This window comes from Akebia trifoliata, chromosome 3 (genome assembly GCF_017979445.1).
Source record: "Akebia trifoliata isolate Shusen 1 chromosome 3, ASM1797944v1, whole genome shotgun sequence".
NCBI lineage: Eukaryota > Viridiplantae > Streptophyta > Magnoliopsida > Ranunculales > Lardizabalaceae > Akebia > Akebia trifoliata.
Window position 1 is genome coordinate 29,408,983 of NC_141377.1, and position 24,791 is coordinate 29,433,773.

At 35.1% G+C, this 24,791-nt stretch overlaps 2 protein-coding genes across 2 annotated transcripts; one reads left to right on the plus strand and one right to left on the minus strand.

Moving 5' to 3' along the window:
- The first annotated feature begins 5,873 nt into the window (after positions 1-5,873).
- Positions 5,874-18,209, plus strand: LOC147406300 (Protein kinase superfamily protein). The gene is made up of 6 exons (XM_086434255.1): positions 5,874-6,073; positions 6,150-6,286; positions 6,388-6,598; positions 10,944-11,178; positions 11,256-11,406; positions 17,530-18,209. The coding sequence occupies exons 1-6, from the start codon at positions 6,010-6,012 to the stop codon at positions 17,968-17,970; spliced, it is 1,239 nt and encodes a 412-aa protein (XP_086290381.1). The 5' UTR covers positions 5,874-6,009; the 3' UTR covers positions 17,971-18,209.
- A 5,373-nt stretch (positions 18,210-23,582) lies between these two features.
- Positions 23,583-24,591, minus strand: LOC147406301 (uncharacterized). The gene is made up of 2 exons (XM_086432532.1): positions 23,976-24,591; positions 23,583-23,878 (listed from the first exon to the last, which is right to left on the minus strand). The coding sequence occupies exons 1-2, from the start codon at positions 24,589-24,591 to the stop codon at positions 23,583-23,585; spliced, it is 912 nt and encodes a 303-aa protein (XP_086288658.1).
- Positions 24,592-24,791: the final 200 nt, after the last annotated feature.

Here is a 24,791-nt window from a genome sequence, read left to right on the forward strand (position 1 = left end):
TCGTTGACAGACTTTAGGCCTTTAACTTGAGATTTTTGGAAATTTGAACTTTTTATAATGGGTTTGTGCAAATTTGGGTGTTTACACCAAACAAACAAAACTATCTATCGAACATTACAAAATCGATTCAATAGGTAATTATCGAACAAAACCTTTTTTAGTGAACGGTTTTAACTCGATTGAATGTATTAAGATAAGAAAAATAAGTAAGATTAAAATTTACAACCCTCATTAAAACCTTTCTAAATGTAAAGAAGAAGAAGAAAAATAACTGAGAGTGTGAGAGAGAGAGAGAGTGAGTGAGTGAGTGAGTGAGTGAGTGAGGGAGAGAAAAGAAGAACAAAAGAGGAAGAAGAAAAATTATTGAGTACTTTTAAGTGCGTGAAATAAACAATTTTGGTTAAAGTATATTTATTAAGTGTGTAGATAACTTTATTTAAAGTTAAGGTGGGTATGACAAGAAAAGTGGCAGTCGTTACACTGTTATAGTGTCGTAGGGACGTCCATTTGAAAGCACCCCGACTTTTGGGGCATTATATAGTTAGGTTGTAAAGTCATTCTTCTCTTTAGGGATAATACCAGAAAAGTCACTCAAATAAGGGTAATTATAAAAGCACCCCCACAAACTAATAAGAGCAATCCACACATGCAAAATTGTTTTGTCCTATACAGGTTAAAAGTTTACGAATGAGTTGATTTTAAGTGAGGATGGACTCTATGACAATCCTCATAAAAAATTAGCCCATTCTGAAACCTCTAACTCCATCAAAACTAATTTACAAAAAAATAACGATTTATAATTTTTGAATTTGTTTTGATAGGGATACAAGTTTCAGAATGGGCTGATTTTTTGTGAGGATAATCGCATCATCATAGAGATCATTCTCACCAAAAATCAGCTCATTCGGAAACTTTTAACCCATATAAGACAAAACAATTGGGCTATATGTGAGTTACCCTTGGTAATTCGTGGGGTTACTTTTATAATTACCCTTCAAATAAACCTAATTGTGTGTATCTCAAGGAAAAAAAGAGTGGTTCTTGCACAGTCCACGTCAATTGAGTGCATGTGAGTGTCTTTTTCTAGTGAGTTTAACATGGCTCCTATCTTAATCTCCTCACCACTTTGAATCGTCAAATTACCATGGATCTCCCATCAATAACTCATTGTTGAAACACAATATATAATCAGTGAACTCCGCAACTTTATAAGGTCAATATTGATAATTTTAATCGTGATCTCAATAATCATGTTCAAATGTTGAGATCCACGATTTAAAATTATTGATCTTGATGGTTGTAAAAGGCCAATCTCGACAACTGAATCAATAGTTGATGTCAATGATTTGAATTGTTGATCTTGACAATTGACTCACTAAAAGCAAGATGAATGGGATTAAGTAAGAAAAAATTTAGTAATTAGACTTAGGGGTTAAAATGGGTCGGAGTTTATCCAATACCCAAGTGGTCCGAAAATCAATTTTACCAGATTTGGGTCGTTAAAGTGGATCCGAATCCAAAATCAGGGCGAATATGGTTTAATGCTTCTTAACCCGAGTCGGATTTGGGCTGGACACAAGTTAATCCCCTAAATCCGACCCAAATCTGAATATTGGGGTGTTTTTTTAGTTGGATTTAATATTTTAATTATCAGTCACGCATCACAAGTCCCATTTAAATAATGAGTCATGTTGGGGTGACACAAATAATGACACAAAGGTGACAAAATGATGTGGTGTCGCGCACCGTAGATGCTTTTCCACGAGGCACAAGTACAAAGCATCTACGATTATATGTGTGCAATCACATCATTTTTGTCACCTTTGTGCCTCCGTTTTGTATCATTCCAACGTTTTCCTTAAATAATAGCATGTCTGCAATCTTGCCATTAAGACCGGCTAGGTCATTATTATTTTCATCATTGATGTGGGTGAGTGCTTCTTTTAAAGACTTAAAAGCCTCATTTGAATATTAAAATGTTTCTTGCTCTTGCATCTTTTGATTAGGATTTTATAAATTAGATTTCACTTCCTCCCTTGATTGGAGTTTAGAAAATCAAATCTCTAGTGCTTCTACTTGCATAGGTGAGATCAAATCTCTCTTGGATTTATGGCATCTTTACCTGATTGCCTCCGAATACTTCGTAAGTTCTAGACCTTGTTCTTGTTCTTTCTCTTTTCTTAAATCTATGAACATTGATTACGTAGCTTTATGACTTTCTTTCTTCTACCTTATTAATATAAGAACACCTTGCCGATAATTTAAGAATTTTCAGAAAATTTAGAATATTAGAGACAATTTGACCATCTTTTAAATAGTTCTGGAAATATTTTAGACTTTTGGTGTACCTCTAATGTTGCACGATTTTTGATCTTTCAATAGCCAAAAAAAAATGAACATCGCAAAAATTATAATTTGTTTTTAATGAAAAATGGTCCATTAAACAAAATTTCAAGTTTGTAATCATCAGAGAAACAAAAAATCAGTCATTTTTTTAAATTTAAAAAAAAAAAAAGTTGGGAAAAAAGAGGCTAAAATCCGATTCAAACCAACTTGATCCGATCCGAAGCAAGCAATTCGGTTTTAGTAAATTAAAAACATTCAGATACAATTATGGTTTTAAATATAAGAATCTAAGGCAGTGTTTATTTGCGCTATTTTTCAGCGCTTATTGCTGAAAAAAATTAAATTCAGCACTTTTTGTCAAAATAGCACGTTTGTTTAATTTATATTTTCAGGATTTATTGTTGAAAATAAGTGAAAAAAATTCAACACTATTTTGATGCTGAAAAAAAGTGTTGAAGCGGTAAGCACTTTACTTTTTTCAATACGGACAAGTATGCCCTTTGTTTTTTTTAGTATGAACAAATATGCCCTTATTCTTAAAATGATATTACCTCTTATATCCCATCGATAAGTATATAAGCACACCACAAATTAATAAACGCACATCATGGCTAAATTATTTTGTCTTATATAGGTTAAAAGTTTTGGAATGAGTTGATTTTTGGTGAGGATGATCTCCTCATTAGTATATAAGCACCCCACAAATTAATAAACCCACACCATGGCTAAATTATTTTGTCTTATATGGGTTAAAATTTTTGGAATAAGTTAATTTTTGATGAGTATGATCTCTATAATGAGGATATCATCCTCACCAAAAATCAGCACATCTTGAAACTTCTAACCCTATCAAAACAAGTTCAAGAACCGTAAATCGTCCATTTTTTTTTTGTAAATTATTTTTGACGAGTTAAAAGTTTCAAAATGGACTGATTTTTTGTAAGGATGATCTCTAGACCATATAGACCATCTTCATTAAAAATTTGTTCATTCCAAAAAATTTAACCCATATAAAACAAAAAACATTGGCTATGGTGTGGGTTGCCCTTATTAATTCATAGGGTGCTTTTATAATTACACATCTTTCATTTCCATCGAAGATTATTCATCTAAAATTAAGTTCTTTTAATGTTGATTTCAAATTTTAGTGACTTGTATGACATTATTATTTTTAATTTGAAATTTGTGGGCTTTTATAAATAGAAATTATTATTTATAAATTGAAGATTTGAGTATTATTTATTATTTAAAAATGAATTATTTTTTAATTTTATAAGAAATAATATATTTTATTGTGTTTGATAAGAAATAGGCATTTGAAACATGCAAACAATGTATAATATAATTGTAAGGGTAACAAAGACAATTTACCAACTTCAGCAATGTGTAACAAAAATGATTCAGCATCTAAACAAACAATTTTTTCAGCACTTAAATTCAGCGCTTAATGCTATTCAACACTTATTTTTTTCAGTTTAACAAACAACACCTAAGTTGGATTTGGATTCAGATTCGGATTCAGATGCGGTTCTATATTTCAATAAACATATCAGGATATGGACATATATATAAACTGAATCCGACCCATTAAGACCTAATTAGATTATCAACTTAATGGAAAAGTTAATGAGGTGTTTAAAAGGAAATTCTCGATTTATTAAGTAATTATCCCTTTATTTTCTTGTACAAGAGTTACTACCTTAGTGACCCAATCCTTATGTTAGGGTTTTCACTCACGTTCTCAAATCTCGCTCTTGTTTTTTCAGAGCGAATCCTTCTCCAATCCCTGCTTTCAAAATGTTGAAACCCGCTCATACAAATAATCTCATTTCATTTATCACAATTAGAAAGATCAATATTATAATGACTAAAAAATTAAAATATTACTGTAACTATAGAATTAATTTAAACCCTTCACAATAGAAGGAGCTTCAATCATTAAAACATTTATAGATTATTTAATTTGTAATACTATATTGATCAAGAATTATTTTGTTGTAACTAATTGGAGGTGGTGAGTACCTTAGTAACAATAGAAATATAGTTGAGCTATATAAATAGTATAAAAAAAATACAAAAAAAGCAATTGATGTATGGCGGGTGAAAATATAATTATGGACCATGATAAAGTCATGTAAAGAATCTATTAGAAATAAAGTGTGTTTATTTTATGAAAATTTATTAATTCTAAATTGTGAAAGATATGTTTTTTACAAGAAAAAGTATGTAGTGATGGATTAATTAAAGCAAATGAAGCATATAATAGTTAAATTGATATTTGAATATATTATATATAATTCAATACATAACGCTTTGGAGGCGCTCTAGTGACTAAGGTTATTAGTACTCCAATTCTAAGCTTTTGAAAATTACTAAAAGGTTAAAGAAACTTCTAAAAATAATGTTGTTTATTTACTTTATTTTCTTTTGGAAGGTAAACAAGGTTAGTTTCTTGTACATTCGAAACTTGAATACACTCAATGAGTTTCAACTTGCTTGAGCAAGTCAACCTTGAATAGTTAGTCTAGAGACTCTAGAATTTTAATCATATAATTATTAGTTACCAAAATTTTCCTGAATTCTTTACGAAACTATCCTAATTTTCTCTAAATTAATCACATTGACCTCTTATCGAATAATTGTTGAATCCGAACTTTGTTACTACGAGCAAGTCATATTTTTTTTTTTTTTGGTGTGCTTATGTTGACCTTGAAAGGTCGACATGTGTTAAGTCATGTTGACATAACACATTTTACATGGCTTAAGTTATGGCAAATGTGTTACTTCGACATTTTTTTTGTAAAATGTAAAACACGAAAATGAAAATCAATAAATGCATGGCAAGACACTAGTTTTAGTTACAGCTTTTGAATTATCATATTCATTATAATTGTGGTCCTTTGATTTTGTTATTTTCTTGAAAATCATTAATTTGAGTTTAAACAAATTATATAAATCAATGAGAAAATTTAAAAATAGAATGAGATTTCAATAGTAACCAACTTCTATTGTCGTAATCCATTAAAATAATAATTTTTTTAAACCTTTTGAACCATAGAATCATCAAAAAAATAAAAGAAGTGTGAGATATTCTCATCTTCATCCCCAAGGACAAAAGCAAAAAAAATTAAGGTTTTTAATTGTAATGGTGGGTCCAACTACAAATACTTGGGACCCATTCGTCAAATTTTTTCTAAGTGGATATAAATGCCTAAAAAAAATGGGTGCAATTTTGCCCACCCTACCTTATATCCCTTAAACCACACAATTGTGCCCATAGCTAGAAGCTTTGGTGAAACTTACATGTAGTGACTAATGGGAAACGAGAGAAGAAATATAAGGAGAGATATTACTGTCACACCAACCTTTTACTAATGCCACACCAATTCCCATATAAATCCCGTTAAGAAATGCAAACAGTGGGTGTGGCGTTAGTAAAAAATTGGTTTGACAAATAACAACTCTCAATGTGAAAGTATGAAATAGATAGTCAACCGACGCGTGAGTCTGTGAGATGAAGTCAATAGAATCTCTGTACGCAAAAAGGTGATTTAAACGAGAACGATTCATAGAAACAGAGATTCTCGAAAAACAAAAAACAAAAATTCTTTCTTTAATCTCTAATGGGCTAGGAGAGATACCCACTCGAAATCCCTTTTAGTTATGTCGAAAACCAGAACTTTTTTTAGCAATCTCTTTAAACCCTTCCTATCGAATTCAAATCAAGGTATGTTAAACACCAACAAAATCCTTCTCTAAACTCCTGATTTGGTTAAAATATTTCTTTGTTTTTATATTATCAGAGGCTCAAAACGAGGATTTGGAGAAGATCGCAGCTCAAGAACAGAAATCTTTCTCTTTCGAAACCCTAGTTTCTGCCACAAGAAATTTTGACCTCGATAACAAGCTGGGTGAAGGTGGGTTCGGTCCTGTCTTCAAGGTCCAACCCTAAAATCCTTCAATTTGATTTTCAATCTCTATTTTTTCTGTGTTTTTCTATTTTTTCATGATTTTGTTGAAATTTTGAATTTGGGGGTTTAGGGCAAATTGAAAGATGGGAGAGAGATAGCGGTGAAGAAGCTGTCGTACAATTCAAATCAAGGGAAGAAAGAGTTCATGAACGAGGCAAAGTTGTTGGCACGTGTGCAGCATAGAAACGTGGTGAACCTATTGGGATACTGCGCCCATGGCGCAGAGAAGCTTCTCGTCTATGAGTATCTCCCTCACGAGAGCCTCGACAAGTTCCTCTTCAGTAAGACTCTCTCTCTCTCTTATTTTTTTATTTTAGTTTTTCCTTCTTTTTAAGAGCCGTTCTAACGTGCGCCGGTAGCGCATCGTGTACATGGGCCAACTGTATTTGCATGCCGGCGCACCATTAAACAAGCAACTTTCGGCGGCTTGTCCTGTTTCATGAATTCACCCTTACTAAAGGTTAGAAATCACGAAAATGCCACCGAACTTGGATCCACGTTGTTGAACTACTAATAATTTTGACCTAAAATACATTATAAACAAAGTTGCGAGTATTTGCACCCACCGTTTTCCGCTTTTAGTGGACTGCCTTAAAGAGTCAAATTAAAATAACTATGAAATGATCAAAATTGAAATAAACTAAATTTTTGTTAAAAGGTGTGAAAATTTTCATTTTGATTCGGTATGATCTTACCAAATCTTTGTTGGAGAATCTGGTAATTTTCATTTGCCTTTTTGTTTTTAATTTTGCCTAGGTTTCCTAAGAAGTTCTAGTAGTTGAAGTTTTCACGGTCATTTCTCCCAATTTTGCAAGTTATAAGGGTATTGCTTCTTGTGTCATGAAATCCTTGTTAAAACCTTCATAGATGCAAACAAGGAGAGAGAGAATTAGAATAAGTAGAAGATGGAATGAAGTTCGATTTTTCTTTTATTAAGAATAGCAGATGAGTGGGAAGTAATAATTGAAAGAAGGTGGGTGCAAAGAGCATTTCAACTATTTTAGAGTGGTGCAAGGATAAAGTGGGTGTAGATAGCACAAATAATGGGTGCAATTAGTCCATCTATATATTAGCAATGCCTTTTTCAAGGATTAAGTGGGTGTAGATAGCACATTAAATGAAACACAAAGTTTTATTCCATTTCAAAATATTTTGAATATTATGGTTTCATCAGTGATCCAAAAACACATTAAATGAAGCACAAAGTTCTCTCTCTTATAATATGGTCTACCTGTATCACTTACTCCTTACTTGTAGGGGATTTATTTTGACATCATCTTTAGATGATCCTGCAATTCTCTTCGACTATGCCATGCCATTCAAGGTAGCAAACAATTTAATAGAGCTATTACATACTTTAACCACCTTTGATTGTTATAATCTGATTCGAAAAAAGGAGTAGGTGGCACGTACTCTCGTACCATCTCGTCTAGAACTCATGTTCTTTGGTTAGTGAGAAGTCATTTTACACATTTTGTCGAGAATTCATGTTTCTCGAAAAAACTCCCGACTCTATCATACTTTCCCTAATATGGTATGTTTGGTTTGTAGTGTTTGTTTGTTATTAGGTATGCCCTTGAAAGATCATTTTGTTGTCAAAGATCTTTTATTTGTTATTATTAGATATATCATGCACACACAACCTTCTTTTGTCAAAAGTTTCACCTAATCTAAGCATATGTTGTTTCTCACGTTACTACTACCTACATCATCTTGACCACATTGGATGAATCCTATTTCCCTACTCTTATACTCGGAAATTCATTTTCCTATTGTATGAGAAAGTTGGATGAATGCTATTTTGCTACTACTACCACCCTTGGAAATTTAGTTTCCTACTGCATGAGAAGGTTGAAGCCAAGTCCTTCGCGAGAATTTGGGATGTTTCATGTGCAATCAAATGATTGCGAATGATATTTTTTGATAGATTTCTCAGACAATCAAATATGCTCAAGATGATGGAGACTTATTTATATGGGCATTCTATTAGTTGACTTAGGTGGATATGAACACTCTTTCAATAACATAAGATGTGACTATGGAGTTCCCCATGCGATCCCTATAGTCAATTTAGTGCGGAACTGGACTTTGTAAAAAAATCCTGGTGTACCACCCCCTCTGCTAATCGATGAAAGCATAAAACATAACAATTTTTATGTTTCCTAGTAGACTCTTCATATCTCGAAATGTAGCTTCAATGGTGATTGTCTTTCTTCTACATGGTTGAGGCACAAGTGTGGTATCTCCCAAAAATCCTCCAACACTCAAGTTAGCAAAATGTTGCTGTAATTATCAGGCTAATAATTCTTCTATTTGACCCCAAAAATCCCTTCTGCAATAATTCTCCTCCTATTTATGGATAATCTCCCTTTTATAACCATTTCTTGCCCCATTATCTTCTTCCTTGATTTTTGAGATAAGAGGATCCTCTATTCGATTTAAGGGTATTAATTATAGATGGTTTATCCTTATTAGGAATATAGTCTGCTCAAGGAAAGGATTCTTTGATGGAGTTAATTAATCGTACGGATGCCCGTCATGACTTTAGGGCTGTACTCAGTGATCATGGCTGGGCTGTTTCCCTTCAAGAGGTGTCATGGTGCTGGCTGACCCGAATTTTGCTCAACCCATGCCTGACCCTTCATCAGATTTGGACACATGTAGGGTTAAGTTGTACTCCACTTTGTGTCCTACACAATAAGTAAATGGAAGGCACAGATAAATAGGATCAGTTGAATTATTGACTAGGAATTGGCATTAAAGTGGGTTTATTTTTATTTTTTTTATCCCATTTATTTCATTAATTCAATGTTTAAAAATCGAACAGATGAGGTCGAACCATGTTTCGGTTATTAAAAGAGCCATGCTGGAGTGACCTCAAGCTGGAACCTCATATCGCACTTCATGATGTGAAAGTGGATAGGAACCACAGCTGGTTTTTTCACTGGTATCTTGATGAAAGGCATGTATGGTTCTCATACACTTTCACATCAAGAAGTGCGAGATGATATGAGGTTCCAAGCTGAGGTCACTTCAGCATTATTCTTAGTAAAAAAATATATCTATTTTTTTTTTTCCTAAAATACCCGAGGATTATACTAAAAATCTTCTAATGGTTCATTAACCAAATCAATTTTATAAGTTAGAATAATGCTGAAGTGACCTCATATTCCACATCCTGACATGAAAGTATGTAGGAACTGCAGATGCTTTTCATCGAGATATGAGTAAAAAAATATCTATGGTTCTTATATACTTTCACGTTAAGAAGTGCGATATGAGGGACAATGTTTAGGTCATTCCATGCACCAACTCTATAAATTATGGTCCAACTGAGTCTCTTTGGTCCGATTTTTGAAAAATTGCATTAATACTTGCCCCACCTTCTAGTGTATTTCAGGGCAATCAATACGTTATCCCACTTGTTAGGGGTGGGCCGCACAGTTCTGTTCTGCCGTCTTGACTTTATCTATGAGGATATCTATATCCTCTGGATATAGAATTTTATTCAATTTGGTGTTGACCTCGCATATTACTTTTGGTTTTTAGACTTTCTCCACGCTGAAACTGTCAAAATTTGCTTAAAGATTTGGTCCGATGATTTATATTAATAATTATTAAAGACTTTCAAAAATATTTGCAAATCTTTTTTTTTTTTTTTTTTTCATAAAATGATGCATTTTAAAGTTTGTTTAATATTTTTGAGAGTTGCTATTGTCACATCAATTTTTACTAATGACGCACTAACTGCAATCTTTTTTTCAGTGATTTATATAAGAATTGGTGTGGCATTAATAAAAGTTGGTGTGGGAATGTTACTTCTCCGTCAAAATAAGAAAATTTTTTTGCGCACGTGAGCGTGGAGGAAACCTCAATAACACGTCAAACCCATTATTATAGCAAGGAAAAATGGAAAATACTGTCTAGTCAAAGCAATGCTGTCAATGGATCCGCTGACCATACCCAATATCAGATCCATTCAGATATAGTAACTTTGGATATTGTTCGATGGTTTGGATTTCAATAAAAGATTCGATTTGATAAATTATTCGATCATGTCCTGATCTTATAAAAGTGTGAAAATATGTAAATTATATATTATGTATTTTACTTGCATTAGGTTTATTTACTTACATTTGTATATCAAATCAGATTTTGTTATAAAATCAAAATCGACGGTCAATAATAATAGTGTGTGATTTTATAATAAAATTAGTTATGGTGATTATATTATTTTTGTAAAATGAGTTCTTTGGTTCAAAATGATACTTCATCGGATTGGTTATGGACAGATCTTGATCCGAACCCGATTCATTGACAGTTTGTTTTTTTTTTTTTTTTGAAATAATCTGGAGTCAACATAACATTCATCCATTTAATTGTTATTAGGTCTAATGTCCCATCAACATCAAACTCGATTTTTCAGCGTTTTTGCCCATCTTCAACCGTCATTATCTTTGCGTAAATATTTAAAAAACTTGGATTAATCTTGGTCCACACGTGGTGGCTTTGAATCAAAAGTTTTCAACGACACGACCGTTGTATAAATGTGCCAGCTGTGTTCGTGAGATGTTTATATATATATATATATTGTTGGTCTAATTGATGATGGTGGTGGTGATGCAGACAGTCGAAGACGAGAAGGGTTGGATTGGAAAAAGAGATTTGACATAATTTCAGGTGTCGCTAGAGGGTTACTTTACCTTCACGAAGATTCTCATATACGTATCATACATCGAGACATCAAGGCTAGTAACATCTTACTTGATGATAAGTGGGCCCCTAAGATTGCTGATTTCGGTATGGCCCGTCTTTATCCAGAAGATCAGACGTACGTTAACACACGTGTCGCTGGTACCAAGTACGTAACTACCCACTCTCATTTGATTGATCATCATAACGGTTTTCAATGCTGGAATGTAATTTGTTGTGTTCCAGTGGATACATGGCTCCGGAGTACGTGATGCATGGACAGCTGTCAGTCCAAGCTGACGTGTTTAGTTTTGGTGTGGTTGTGCTAGAGCTTATCAGCGGCCAAAAGAACTCCACGTTTAGTGTTGATCTCGAAGTACAAGGACTACTTGAATGGGTTAGTCAATTCTTCCTGGCAGACTTTTTTGACTTTTTGTTTCTCGGATGAGTTGGGATGATTTAGACCTCCAAGTTCTTAATGAATATTTCATTTGTCCCCCCATGTTTTTCAAACTGATGACCTATTCTTTGACCTTGTTCTTCCCTCAGAGACTAATGAAAAATGACCTTAATATGCTCTGGTCTTCAATCTCAAAACAAAATAATTTTTGGGTATGTAGAAGAAAAAGATTTTTTGAGTAGAAAAATCAAAGATGTTAGCACAAGGTTGAACATGATGGGTTAAAATAATTTATCATTAAAGCTTATCTGTGTTCAAAATGAGTGTTTTAAAAAATCTACGCCTCATTGTTTCTCCCACCTTTTTTCAATACATTATACTTCTCAAAACAAAACAAAAAAATTCTACGCCTCATCAAACATTAGTAAGGCTTATGCCATGCCTCATACCTCATGCCTCAATATGCACTGAGGCTTGCGCCTCGATAGGTTCGACAAAACCAAATGTCGTGGGTCAAAAAAAAAAAAAAAAAAAAAAATTTATTTTTTATTTTTTTTGCTTTATTTTACAAAAATATCCCAAATGTCTCTTATTTACATAACCCTACTAAATAGAAGTGTTTTTTGTCTTCTAAACTTAGATTATCAAGAGATATCTCAAAATCTCTCTTTGAAACTCTAAAATCTCCCTACACCAAGATTGTTTCCTAAGGCTCCAATACTCATCCGAATTTGAATCCGTCAGTTCCTACAACTTTCTTACAAAGATTGTGATAAAATAGAATCAAGAAATCAAGGATTTTCTAAGATTTTGAGGTATGCGATTTTTCTACGTACATTCTTGAACTTTTTACCTATTTTTTTAAAAAACTCATATTTGTCTATTGTTTTTCATGTTTGAGTCTATATTACATTGCTGCTTTCCTACATTTTTAATTTTTATTTGATGCTTGAAGGTAGTGTACTTGTTTTTATATTTTTTCTAAATTTTTATATATTTTTTAGGATTTTTTTTTTAAAATTAATTGAGACTAACACTTTGCCTCAAGTATGCCTTACGTACTTTAAAACACTACATTCAATGTAGATCTTGAAGCACAAAACTACTGGAATGGGTGAATTAATAATGCTTCATTGCTAACTTGCTTCTCTGGCACGTGCTACTTCTTTCTTTGCGTGCTCCCTGGAGTCTTTTAGAAAGAGAACCGTATTAGTCTGGAGGTGAAGCGAAGGTACCCCGCCTAAAGGGGCATACGAGTCAGGGGCGGAGCGCTGTTTCATTAGTTCCCCTTGGGGGTTAGGGGGGGTCAGTAATTGGCTATAGCTGGCTAGTTAGAATCCTGTTCTTTTCCTTAAGACTGTGGACGAATGCTTCCTTATTTATCTGTAAGTCCGTTAAGGGAAGTGGAGCGAACCTGTAGTAAGGGGCTTTAGAGTCAGGGGAGGAACGTCTTCAAGGACGTTTGGGAACACGTTTAGAAGAGAAAATATGCAGAGGATGGAGGTTTTAGGAATAATATGTGCCTGTGCTACGGTAGGAATGGCTATATGGTATGTGTCTGTACATTCAGATGTATTATTGCAGCTCAACCTTTGCATGTCTAGGGGGTTTGCTTATGCTTCAATAAGGCTTAGCAATAGAATAGCCCGATGAAAGTTGCCAACCAAAAATCAGACAATGATAGAGTGGCTTGTGATTGAGCGAAATAGACAGAACGCATACCACAAAACTAAAAGAAATATTTAAAATGCACTCTCGAATAGATTCTTTTTTTCTGTTTAGTCTTGGATTCTTCATAGTATAGTTATTGAGTATGCCCACTCTTCTTTGATCCGTCTTAGGGCCGAGTGGCAGCCTCGACCCGAGCTACAGTGCGATGTGTCTGGAAACTCGGGATCGTAAATGGATTCGGGTACCATTCTGATCGCCTCTTGAATGATCTTTTCTATAGGTAGAACTACTGTGAGCGGTCTAAACTTCGACCCTTATTTCTTTCTTCATATTTTCTCAAATGTCATGGATACAATTGTTCCAAAACCAATTCGATAATATATATAAAAAAAACCCTTATCCGAGTGGGTACTATCGGATTCCAGATCCTTGATCCAAATATTTAAGTTATCAGATTAGAAAGGTTTTGACAAACCATGAACAAAGGTTTGAAAAATTCATAGAGACTGTTATAATTAAAGTTGCCATGGAGAGAAACTGAGAACATAGCAAAGCCCAAACCTTTCTTCATAGTTGAGCCCCATAACTTACATATTGAATCCAAGTAATATTGATCACACTAGATGTTTTCTCATGAGGTGTGGAAGAGCTGGGGACTTTGCCCACTTGTTCGCGCGGTCCAGCAATTTCCCTAGACACCGGAGTAACAGTAATCTATTTAGACTAGTGTTTATTAATTAAGATAATTATTAGGTGATTTAGTGACATATTAAAACTGTGGTGAGATGAATAGATAATCCATCTTGAATCCACAAATTTAAACAGGAGAAATAACTCTGAATTGATGAATGAACATTCCTTAAAATAGTTTAAATAGATTCTAGGCTCTAATTTGACTCTTACCTTGTAATCCAATGTACTTTTATTATAACTCTGACACTAACCTTAGAATACTTAATAACACACTTCTAAAATAAATCTTACTTGAAATATCCTTAAAATCAATAAATAAAAAAAACATACTAAAAATAATACATATTTACTCACTGAAATTTGGCCTTCAACTACCTGTACTCGAGGATGTGCATTATAACCAATCTTGTAGATCCCGTTGTTAGGTTTTCAAATTGGTATTATAATGGTCGTTTTGATTCACGGTCGAAAAGTTATGAATTTTTGAAGATAAAATACGCATTTAGCCCATCGACTCAACACATGTTTTAGTCTTTTTTCTTGAGATTTAGATACATATCCCTCCACGTTTTTCGTTAATATTTGAGAATTGAGATCTTCAATCCACCAATTTAATGGGGGACAGATTCAAAGCCCCCTGAGCCAACAAAATGGTCTATAGTCCATGAACCATTCAAGAGGTGGCCCATGAAGCATGACATTATTTAAGATTTAATGATGTCATACTTAGTGATTCTAAAACTTGCCCGAGCTCAATCAATTTATATGAGTTCAAATGGAATTGGAAAGCATGGGGTAAGTTTTCTAGTTTGAATGCAAGTTTACATCATCTCATTCTATCCCCAATTCAAATCGTCCAATCATTTCAAAACTTGACCAAGTCAAATTGCATGAATCAATTTCAGTGTTTTTCTTCTTATGCATAAATTATTTCTAAGAATCTATAAAATTAGATTCTGTGACTGTAGTATTTATTAATCTATTTTATAACTAAATAATTATTTTTCAAATATATATAATTTTTAATTTGTAATGGTGTAATGATAAGTTGATATTACTAATGACTATTGTTACAATGTTACATAATGGAAATGAAGCAGTGAAACTAATGTTTTCTAGGGGAAAAAAAAAACGGATTTGAAATTTAAATTTTTGATTGTTGCATAAGAACTTTGGTCTTCTCCCATCTACCTCGTAATTTACACAACAAATCGTTCGAGATTTGGTTCTGCTTTATCTCTCCGAACTTAACTATGATAATGGAGAATTCTTGTTTATCGAAGGAGAATTAAATGTTGTTTTTGGTTATTCTCTTTTGCTTGGTTCCAAAAATCACAGAATTTGAGAATTCTAGTCATCATACGTATCTTGCACCAACCATTCACGTGGATCCCTCCTAAACTGACCAGATTGGGAAGTTTGCTACCACAGTCTCCTAATCGATAATGGGCTCCTCCTTAAATTGTATTCCTAGTCCACTCCAAATCTCTGTTGTCAAAAGCCCTGCCTAGACCCTGCTTTGGCTGCCTAGACCAACCAAGCGCCCAAGCCTTACCCGCTTTAAGCGGGATCTCAAACAGTGTGGTTAAAATGATACTTCTCTTTAATATTTTGTAGAAATTGTATTCTAAAAGGTATTTAATCAATTTTAGAATATAAGAGATGTTTCAAATACTTAAATAAATTTGTGAGGCATGTCTAAGATTTGAAAAAACATTAGTAGGTTGCATGTGCAAACACACATGTATTGCAAAATTAGGATTTATGCATGAATAAAACTGCTTTAAAACATTTTTTTTTTTTTAACTTTTAAATTGATGGTTTTATTTTATCATTTAATATATTATAAGGGTTTCTTTTGCAATTTAAAATATTAATTGAGGTTATCTTGAAGATGACATAATAGGATATTTTTGTAATTTTAGAAAACTAAAAACTAATGTGGTAATAGGGTTGGGGGATTGTAATTTATTCATTTTGATGAAAATGAGTTTGATAATAGTTAGGTTAAATATAAATGTGGGGGGTATTTAGTCTTCCAAATTTTGGTGTCCACAAACATCTATTCGGACTACTCTCATTATAATAGTAAAGATTTGAAGAAGACATCAAATTGCTTCAATATTTACGGTTATACTGTTTTCATTTTTCTTACATGTTAGTTGTGCTGAATTATGAGCTTGCTTGGTAATTGATGACTTGGTATTATCTTGATAATGACATATTTATAATACTTTTTTGTATGATCTTACTGCATATAAAACTTGAAAATTTATTTTTTTTCATTTGAGCCCCACCTAGCGCTTGTAACAACCTTGCTCTAAATCAGTCAATTTGTCCTAATCTATCTTCATCTTAGACTAATCAAATTTGTAAAGGAAAATGTTATTTTCCTAGCGTCATATAATATATATAATGTTTGACCCATACGCCAACAATTATAGGTACAATGCAACATACACCAAAATATCCAAAAAGTGAAATCCTGGGGACAACTTGTCCCTTAGCCAACCCAGCTTGAGTATCAGTTGCTCATCATCCCAATTATCTATCAATGAGCCCAAAAAGGATGCCTTGGACACTTGCGGACCAGGGAAGTCGAGAATAAGCTCAACATGAAAGTAAGCTATGACACAAAAATGCACAAAAAAAAATAAAAAATGGGATGCTTACTAATCTTGATTTAGATCTTCTATCATCCATAGAATCTGCTTAATATATAAACATCACATGCCTCCACCTTAATTTGTCTATTTTTTATTTATTTTTAAATAAAAAAGCTCTACCAGATTAGGATTTGAGATACTTCAAGATCTGATTTGTTTCTTCAAGATGTGGTGTTTGAGGGAAATGCATGCATTGACTTATCATACTTACTACATATGCAATATAAGGTCTAGTGAGTTAAAGTTTGTGGTTTTTCTCTATAGGGGTACCTACCAATGTAGCTTCTAACCTTTCACTCTCATGCAACAGGTCAAATGCATATTTTCTCTAAGTACTAAAAATACGTTCATGAGATCTTTCCACTTCTGCCCCTTGAAAATATTTTAAATGTTCAATATCCTTGATCTTAAGTCATTCTCTTCTCCATCGTACCCTGTCACAACAATGTTTACATATATAATAAGAATTGTGGTGCTGTCTCCAGGGCATCTAATGAATAATGTGCGATTCGCCTCACTTTGTGTGTACTTCAACTTTAGCATAGCATTTGTTGAATCTCTCAAACCATGCTCTGGGAATTGTTTTTAGTCTGCAAGGACTCATTCAATTTGCACACTTTCTTTTCATCTCCGAAGAATTAAAAAACTGGAGAAGATTTGTGTATGTGTCCTTCTATCCATCTATCTTAACGTCATCATCTCTGCTAATCTCAATAAATTCCCTTGAGTTTACTCATTTCTGATTTCCTTTTCAAGTATGACTCAACTATCTTCATTTCTGCTCTCTCTCTCTCTCTCTCTCTCTCTCTCTTTTTCTGTCTTTGGACTCTTTTAACATTTTGCTTTGTAAGGATGGCTTTTCCTGTTGAACCCAAGTCAATATCCCTAAATGAAAAATATTTTAGAAGATGTTCCAATTGGGCGATTGTCTTCAAGGGATCACAATGAAAAATAACATAATGTGAAAAAAGAAGAGAGAAACCCCTATATTTACTAATAGCCATAGCTGTGAATTTGCAAAACTTGTAATCATCTTTCCCCGTCTTTTGCCAACTCACCTGTGACTCACAATTGTGTTGATGGTTTTTAGGCATATAAGCTTTACAAGAAAGGGAGGAGCATAGAGATTATGGACCCAACACTGGCCTCCAGCACTGCCACCGAACAAGTTGAAATGTGCATAAAGATCGGTTTATTATGCACTCAAGCAGACCCAAAGTTACGACCAGGCATGCGGCGTGTTGTGGTGATGTTGTCGAGAAAACCAGCCACCATTGAAGAGCCTGCACGTCCTGGTTACCCTGGTTCTAGATATAGGAGAGGTCGAAAGCATGGAAGCTCTTCTTCCACTCTTGGATCGCCTCATGAATCCTCTCTCAAGCCCATCGGTTCTTCTTCTTCTATGGGCGGTTCATCTGACGAATCCTCCTCACGCACCTTCGCCTCCACTGTCAATACTGGCAGCGCTTCCACATCTAGCCTCACAAGGTCAGGTCCACGATCTCATGGGAAGCATCCCTTGCAAGGCTAATTGTGCCACTGTGTGCAAGTTTTGCTAATTCTTTGTGTATAGTACGATGTATTGCCCGTTTAATTTGTATGTAAATTTGAATGAGGGGTTTGATTCTTTGATTTATAGTCCCAGTTAGAACGAATCATTGTTACCCAATGCTGTTGTCTGGCATTTGATGCCTCCATTGGTGCCTCTGCTTCCTGTACTCCTTCAATAATTAAATGGGAAATTACTTGAGTTGTTAGCCTTGTTACAAATCAAGCTCTCGAAAGCTCGACTGGGTTGCGTTTTCTCTTTCTAGGGAATACTTTACTCTTTACTTTGGATTTGGTAAGTCGTATGCCAATCTTTTCATTGTGTTTGCTTAATTACTAATCGTGGGTTGATCTGCTTTGTTTGGCTAAGAAAGATATCAACATGGGAAGGTCTGCTCTATGAAAGGGGGAAGGAGATGACTTAAGGACATGTGTGCTCGACACATGAACGATGTGGAAGCTTGTAGTGGCCAATCTTTGAGCTAAGAATGCGAGTTGGCACTTGCTTGCATGGCAGGACACCGACACTAAATTGAGTCTGTGAAAATATTTATGACCTCAAAAAACTAAATCCATCTAATGTCTTTTTTACAAATAATATAAATTTATAATAAATAAACTCAATCTTGGTGGGGGTTCAAGTTGAGATAGAGAGTTGAAAAATCATGGATAGTAAATTATGCTCTTAATATATAGCCAATGAAATACAAATAATCGAACCATTGATAACTTGAACGAGTCAACTTGGTCTTACTTACAACATGATATTAAAACTTGCTCGAAACTTGGGTGAATCCTCCCATCTTAGAGGCTGTTAGAGAAGATAGTCAATGTGAATCATCCATTGCATTAACTCGTCCAATATTTAAGATGAGTCATGACCAGTCCAAGATTAGTCAGCCTGATACTTAGTATATCAAGGTCGAGTTCAATAATAAACCTTGGTCGAGTCAATTGGCTTTAATGTTTACTTAATAAAACAATAAATTTATAACAATTCAAATGCGGATCACTCTATTTTCACCAACAATTTGATGTAAGTACCCACCCTAAACCAAAAAAATAAAAATAAAAATAAAAATTTAATTCTATTCCCCTAGGTGCACCAACCACTTTCAAACAGAAAATCCTAACCTTGCATTTTTTTTTTCTCGATTCCACTGTTCTAAAGCTTCTAAAACCCAAATTCCGGTGTATTACATCAATGGAAGTAGGTTTACACCAAAAACTCTTGTTTGTTTGTGTGTGTGTGTTTGCGTTTTCATGAATTCGCTATGGAACTCAACATTTTCCAATTAAAATGGACTGATAAACTCAAAGAACTTAATGAACTAATGAGTTAAATGAACAAGACAAGAAAGTGTTGGAATGTAAATGCGCATACTTTTGTTTTGGGATATTGTCTATGTCAACATGTAGTAGGCCATGGTAATAAGTGCATGTCAACATGGCTTAAGTCTCATTGGATGCCACCTATCGAGTATCAACAGAGACCAACTTTTTTAGGCATTGCTTTGAGCATAGGCCATTATTCTTCTTATCTTCTATTACATCAAGACGATTCAACAGTCAATTGGAAAGTTAGTTAGCAATGAACTTTACCACAACTTTGTTGCGAAAAAAGGGGTTGTGGTTCATTTACTAGCTAGGGAGCAGGGAGATGAATATAATGGGAGGAAGATGAGGTCAAGAATTCTAAAGATAACATGAGTAGGTGCACTTAATATGGTAGATGTATATATTAAAGTGTAATAATTTTTCAAGGTGAACTCATAAAGGAGATGCACTTAAAGTCAAATGATAGTTGCAACAAGAACTAACCTTCAAATATTTGTTATTTAAATAAAATTATACAACTCTCGTGACCTAGGTCCAAACACAATTGACCCACTTTCACCTCCATTAAACACTAACCCTTGCTAGATCGAATGAAGGAAAACGAGACATGTGGCCTTTAATTAACTCGAGGTCAACCTTGATTAACAAGATAAATCGTGAGACTCAACTGTGTTATTCTCATGTGCTTATTGGGTATTTAGTAACATCCCCTTACAAAATTAGGGTTACTCCCCCGCAAAATGGGAGATTAGGTCTACCCCCTGGAGTTTCGTTGACTTAGTCAAATTGTTACCAACATTTGTTCTATTGACGGCCTACAATCTAAATACCCAAACTACCCTTGTAGCATTTAAATTACTAAAATTCCATTATTTTAATTGAAAAATAAAAAAAATCTAACCAAATCTCAATCGTTGGATTGAAATAGTTCACACCATTAGATTAAAAGAAAATCCAACTTCATCTTTTTCTACCCAACTTCCTCTTCTCAAAGAAGATGAAGATGAAGTTAGAGTTTTACCATATTTGACTAGTTAGGATTTTTATTTGTTATTGTTGGATTGTTCTCAAGAGTTTTAGGGTTATATTCCTTAAGCCCATTATCCTTCCATTAACATCTTTGAATCCAATTTGAATTTTGGGATAAATTTTGGTTTATTAAGTTAAAGGGGGGGGGGGGGGGGGGTTTCAACTCTCATGTGAGTTCTTTTAATCATTTTGTCCTTAAGACATTAGTTTCAATAAAATAAAATAAAATCAAGAAAAAACCTTTTGTTTTTTTTACTGGGGGATAGAACTAACATATACAATTACAGGAAGTGGGTATTACTAATTTCATTTTCTTTATTGTTTCATATTTTCTCTTAACTTTTTTTTTTTTTTAGTGTTTTCCATGTGAAGATTTTAAGCATGGGGTTAAAAAATACCTTTGGGATGAGATGAAAATGACAAGATTGTGATGAACACATTGATATTAGGTTGAAAAATATGAAATTAAGTTAAAAATAATAAGAAAATGTTGGAAACTACGAGATTAAGCTTCAAAATAACAAATTTAGGTTTAGATTGATGAGAAATTGGTTTAAAATGATTAGGGTTCTCAAGGTTTGTCTTTAGAACGAATAGATCGAACACTGTTGAGTTGCTTTGATTGAATGACATTTTCTTAATTTCAACACAAGGTATTTGACATTTTACCATCTCTATTAATTGATTATTGTCTTTATTAATAGTTTGACCAGGTCAACGAAAGTCAAGGGGGCTGACCTCATCTTGCATTTCGCAGGTGAATTTTACTAAATTAGTCATATAATTCTTGGCTTACTAACTTTGTAAGATTTTAAATCTTACTAAATTTCGTTGACATCACCTTGTAGCATCCAAAAACATGATCAGATGCCACAGGAATGCAGAAGATAAAATTCTATAAACTTAAATAATAATAATAAAAGTTACCTTTCATAGTTTAAATTTTAATTTTAAATTTGAGAGTTCCAGATGAGTTCATTAGCCGTCCAATTTCAAAACCTTGGATCAAGCCTAAAAAAATATTTTTCAAATTATTATTATTATTATTATTTTGGATTTAAGATTTTTCATGAAATCTTATGGGTTGTGGTGTTGGATATCCAATTTGGTGATCATTTGAGTTGAACGATGGTTAGTAAGATTTGAAATCTTATTAAGTTAGTAAGGAAAGTGTTCCGAAAATTTCTATTATGAGAAACTGACAGAAATATGCGAAATATTTACCTTACTAACATATAAGATTTTAAAACTTACCAAGGATCTATTTGCTCAAATGGATTACCACATTAGCAAGCCGACACTATAACCCTTTAGATTTCATGGGAAAACAAATCCAAAAAAATAAAATTCTTTTAAGCTTGATCCAAGGTTTTGAAAGTGGACGGTTACCGAACTTTCAGTTTACTCTCAAACTTAAATTAAAATTCAATTGTGACAATTCGAATTCATTCTTATCACATGAACATGTGGAATGTAAACGTGTACATAATCTATTTAAAGTATTCTTATTTATTCTTAGCATCTCATGACAGTTATGATCAGATTTCTCATACATTCTTCTTAATATTAGGGATCGTTCAACATCTCTATTCCTAGGGAACCTCTGTCTTTGTGTACCTCATCTCTGATGGACCTAGTGTTTTATTGACATAGTAGATAGGGTATTCCCGTCCCAAGTCGACTTTGAAAAAAATCGAGCTCACCGATGACGAACTGGTTGCCAAATAAATTCCTAGCTCTTCCCCTTCCTCTGGAGTGCTGAGGATGGGCGATTGCCCCACGTACTTTTTTAGGTCGTTAAATGCCATTTCACATTCCTCATTCTAGGCGAAACTCTTCCCTTTTTGTAGCAGTTTGAATAGTGGGCGGCATCTATCGGACACCCGAGAAATAAATCTATTCAGCGCCGTTATTCTTCCTGCAAGTTTTTGTACCCGTTTTGATTATTTGGGTTCGGCATCTCTGTCAAAACTCTTATCTGATCCGGGTTAGCTTCAATGCCCCCCTGGTGATGATGTGTCCGAGGAATTTCCCAGAAGAAACTGCGAACGTACACTTTTTCGGATTCAACTTCATTTGAAAGCTCCTCAAACGGTTGAACACCTCCTTGAGATCTACTAGGTGTTTTTCTGCCTTCCTGCTCTTTACTAATAAGTCGTCGATGTATACCTCCATAGTTTTCCCGATTAACCCGTCGAACATTTTTGTCACAAGCCTTTGATAAGTCACCCCAGCATTTCTCAAGCCGAACGACATGACCTTAAATCATAACAGCCCATGTTCGGTTATGAATGACGTTCTTTCCTGATCCTCCGCTGCTAACGGGATCTGATTGTAACCCGAGTACCCGTCCATGAACGACATTCTCTCATGCCCGGCCGTAGCATCAACCAGTCTATCAATCCTTGGCAGTGGGAAGCTATCATTTGGGCATGCTCTATTGAGGTTTGTGAAGTCGATGCATATCATCACCTTCCTGTCCTTCTTTGGTACTGCAACAATGTTGGCTATCCATTCGGGGTAGTCTACTTCTCTGATGAACCCTGCCCTTAGTAACTTCTCGATTTCCTCGTTTACCCCCTGTCTTAGGCGAGGTGATAGTCTCCTCGGCTTCTGTCGAACGGGCTGGAAGGCTCCGTCGATATTTAATTTGTGACATGCGACCAAAGGATCTATTCCCGACATATCTTCGAAAGACCATGCGAACACGTCCTTGTTTGCCCTGAGTAGCTGGACTAATGCCGTTCTCTCTTCCTGCAGCATCGTAATGCTGACGTTAACCAGTTGGTTTCCATTAGTGCTGAGATCTATCGTCTCAACTTCCTCTACTGTGGCCATCCGCTCTTGTTGTGGCTCCTTCTGTAACTGCTATAACATTTCTCCTTCAACAGGCAACTCCTTCCTCTTCTTCTGAGGAGTGGCCCCATGGTTCCGTCCTTACTTCAATGTCAGGTGAAAACACCGCTGTGCCATCTCCTGATCTCCTCTAATCTCCATCACTCCTTCTTCACTTAGGAATCGAATTACCTGGTGATAAGTTGAAGGGACTGCCCTCATTTCGTGTATCCATTTCCGTTCGAGGATTACGTTATAGGCTTAGTCCGCTTCTATCACTACAAATCTTGTTATTACCACTTTAGGTCCCGCTGTGATTGGATGGTGATTTCACCTACCGAACTGCTAGGAACTCCGTTAAACTCGTACACCAGGGTCTGGGTGGGCTCCAAACTATCTGAGATCCCCATTTTTCTGGCTACGCTTTAAGAAAAGGATATCCACCGCACTCCCAGGATCCACCAGTATTCTTCGAAGCTCGACGTTCCCAACTGGTAGTGTTATGACGAGTACATCTTGATGGGGCAATGATGTTCCTTTCAAGTCGTCCTCTATAAAAGTTATCGTCCGTGCATCTGCTTTGTTGCTGAACTTCCCTGTTACCCGTACTCCCGATGTTACCTGATTGACACCAACCTCATGTCGGATTTTCTTCACTCTCTCTCGGATTATCTGCTTAGACGGCCTTCCTGACTCAAGAACTCCCGTGATGGTATGTACTACCCTACGCTCCTCCTTCTTGCGGTGTCCCCCCTTCTAGCCAATGAGGGCAGGGCTTTTGTCCACCTTCCGCAGGGTCCTCCCGCCTTCTTTCCCCTCCAGTTGAGGCATACTTCTTGATTTTTCCTGTTTCGACCATATCTTGGATGATATGGCGTAATCTGTAATAATCCTCGGTTGGATAGTCCTCAGTCCCGTGATATTCGCAGTATGGTCTTCCTGGCTTTCCCCTGTAACCCCGAGGTGGCTGCATGAAACCAGGGTCGCTCTTTATATACCTAAATATTATCGACATCTTCTTGTTGAGCGGTGTATATATCCGGCCCCTCTTCCATTTTTTCTGATTCTTCGAATCTCGTTGCCTTTTCCTGGTACATTCCTCTCCGAATTCGGTTGGCGCTTTTGAGACTTCATGGCCTCCCTCGCTGTTGGCCACCGTTTGAGCACTCCGCCTCCTACTTTTTACTGACTCCTCCACGAGGATGTATTTCTCTACTTTCGAATACAAGTCCTCCAAGCGCGTTGGGTCGAACTTTATCAGTGACTCATGCAACTGGGTCCTTGGAATGACTACTGCGATATAAGCGCGCAAGCAATTGCCTCGTCCATGCCTTCGACATTTATAACCTTTGTCTGGAACAGAGTAACGAAAGACCGGATGCTTTCTCTGACCTCCTGTCATAGGTTGAACAAGGTGTTAACTCCGACCCTTTTCTTTCGCAGGTGCACGAACTGGATGACGAACGTTTCCTCTAGCTCAGAAAAGTTCGTGATTGATCCAGCTGGTAACGCCTAAAACCATAACATAGCTCCGTGCCTCAGGGTTGACAAAAATAGTTTGCAGAGTAAGGAGTCATCATTTTGGTACAGCACCATCTGGCT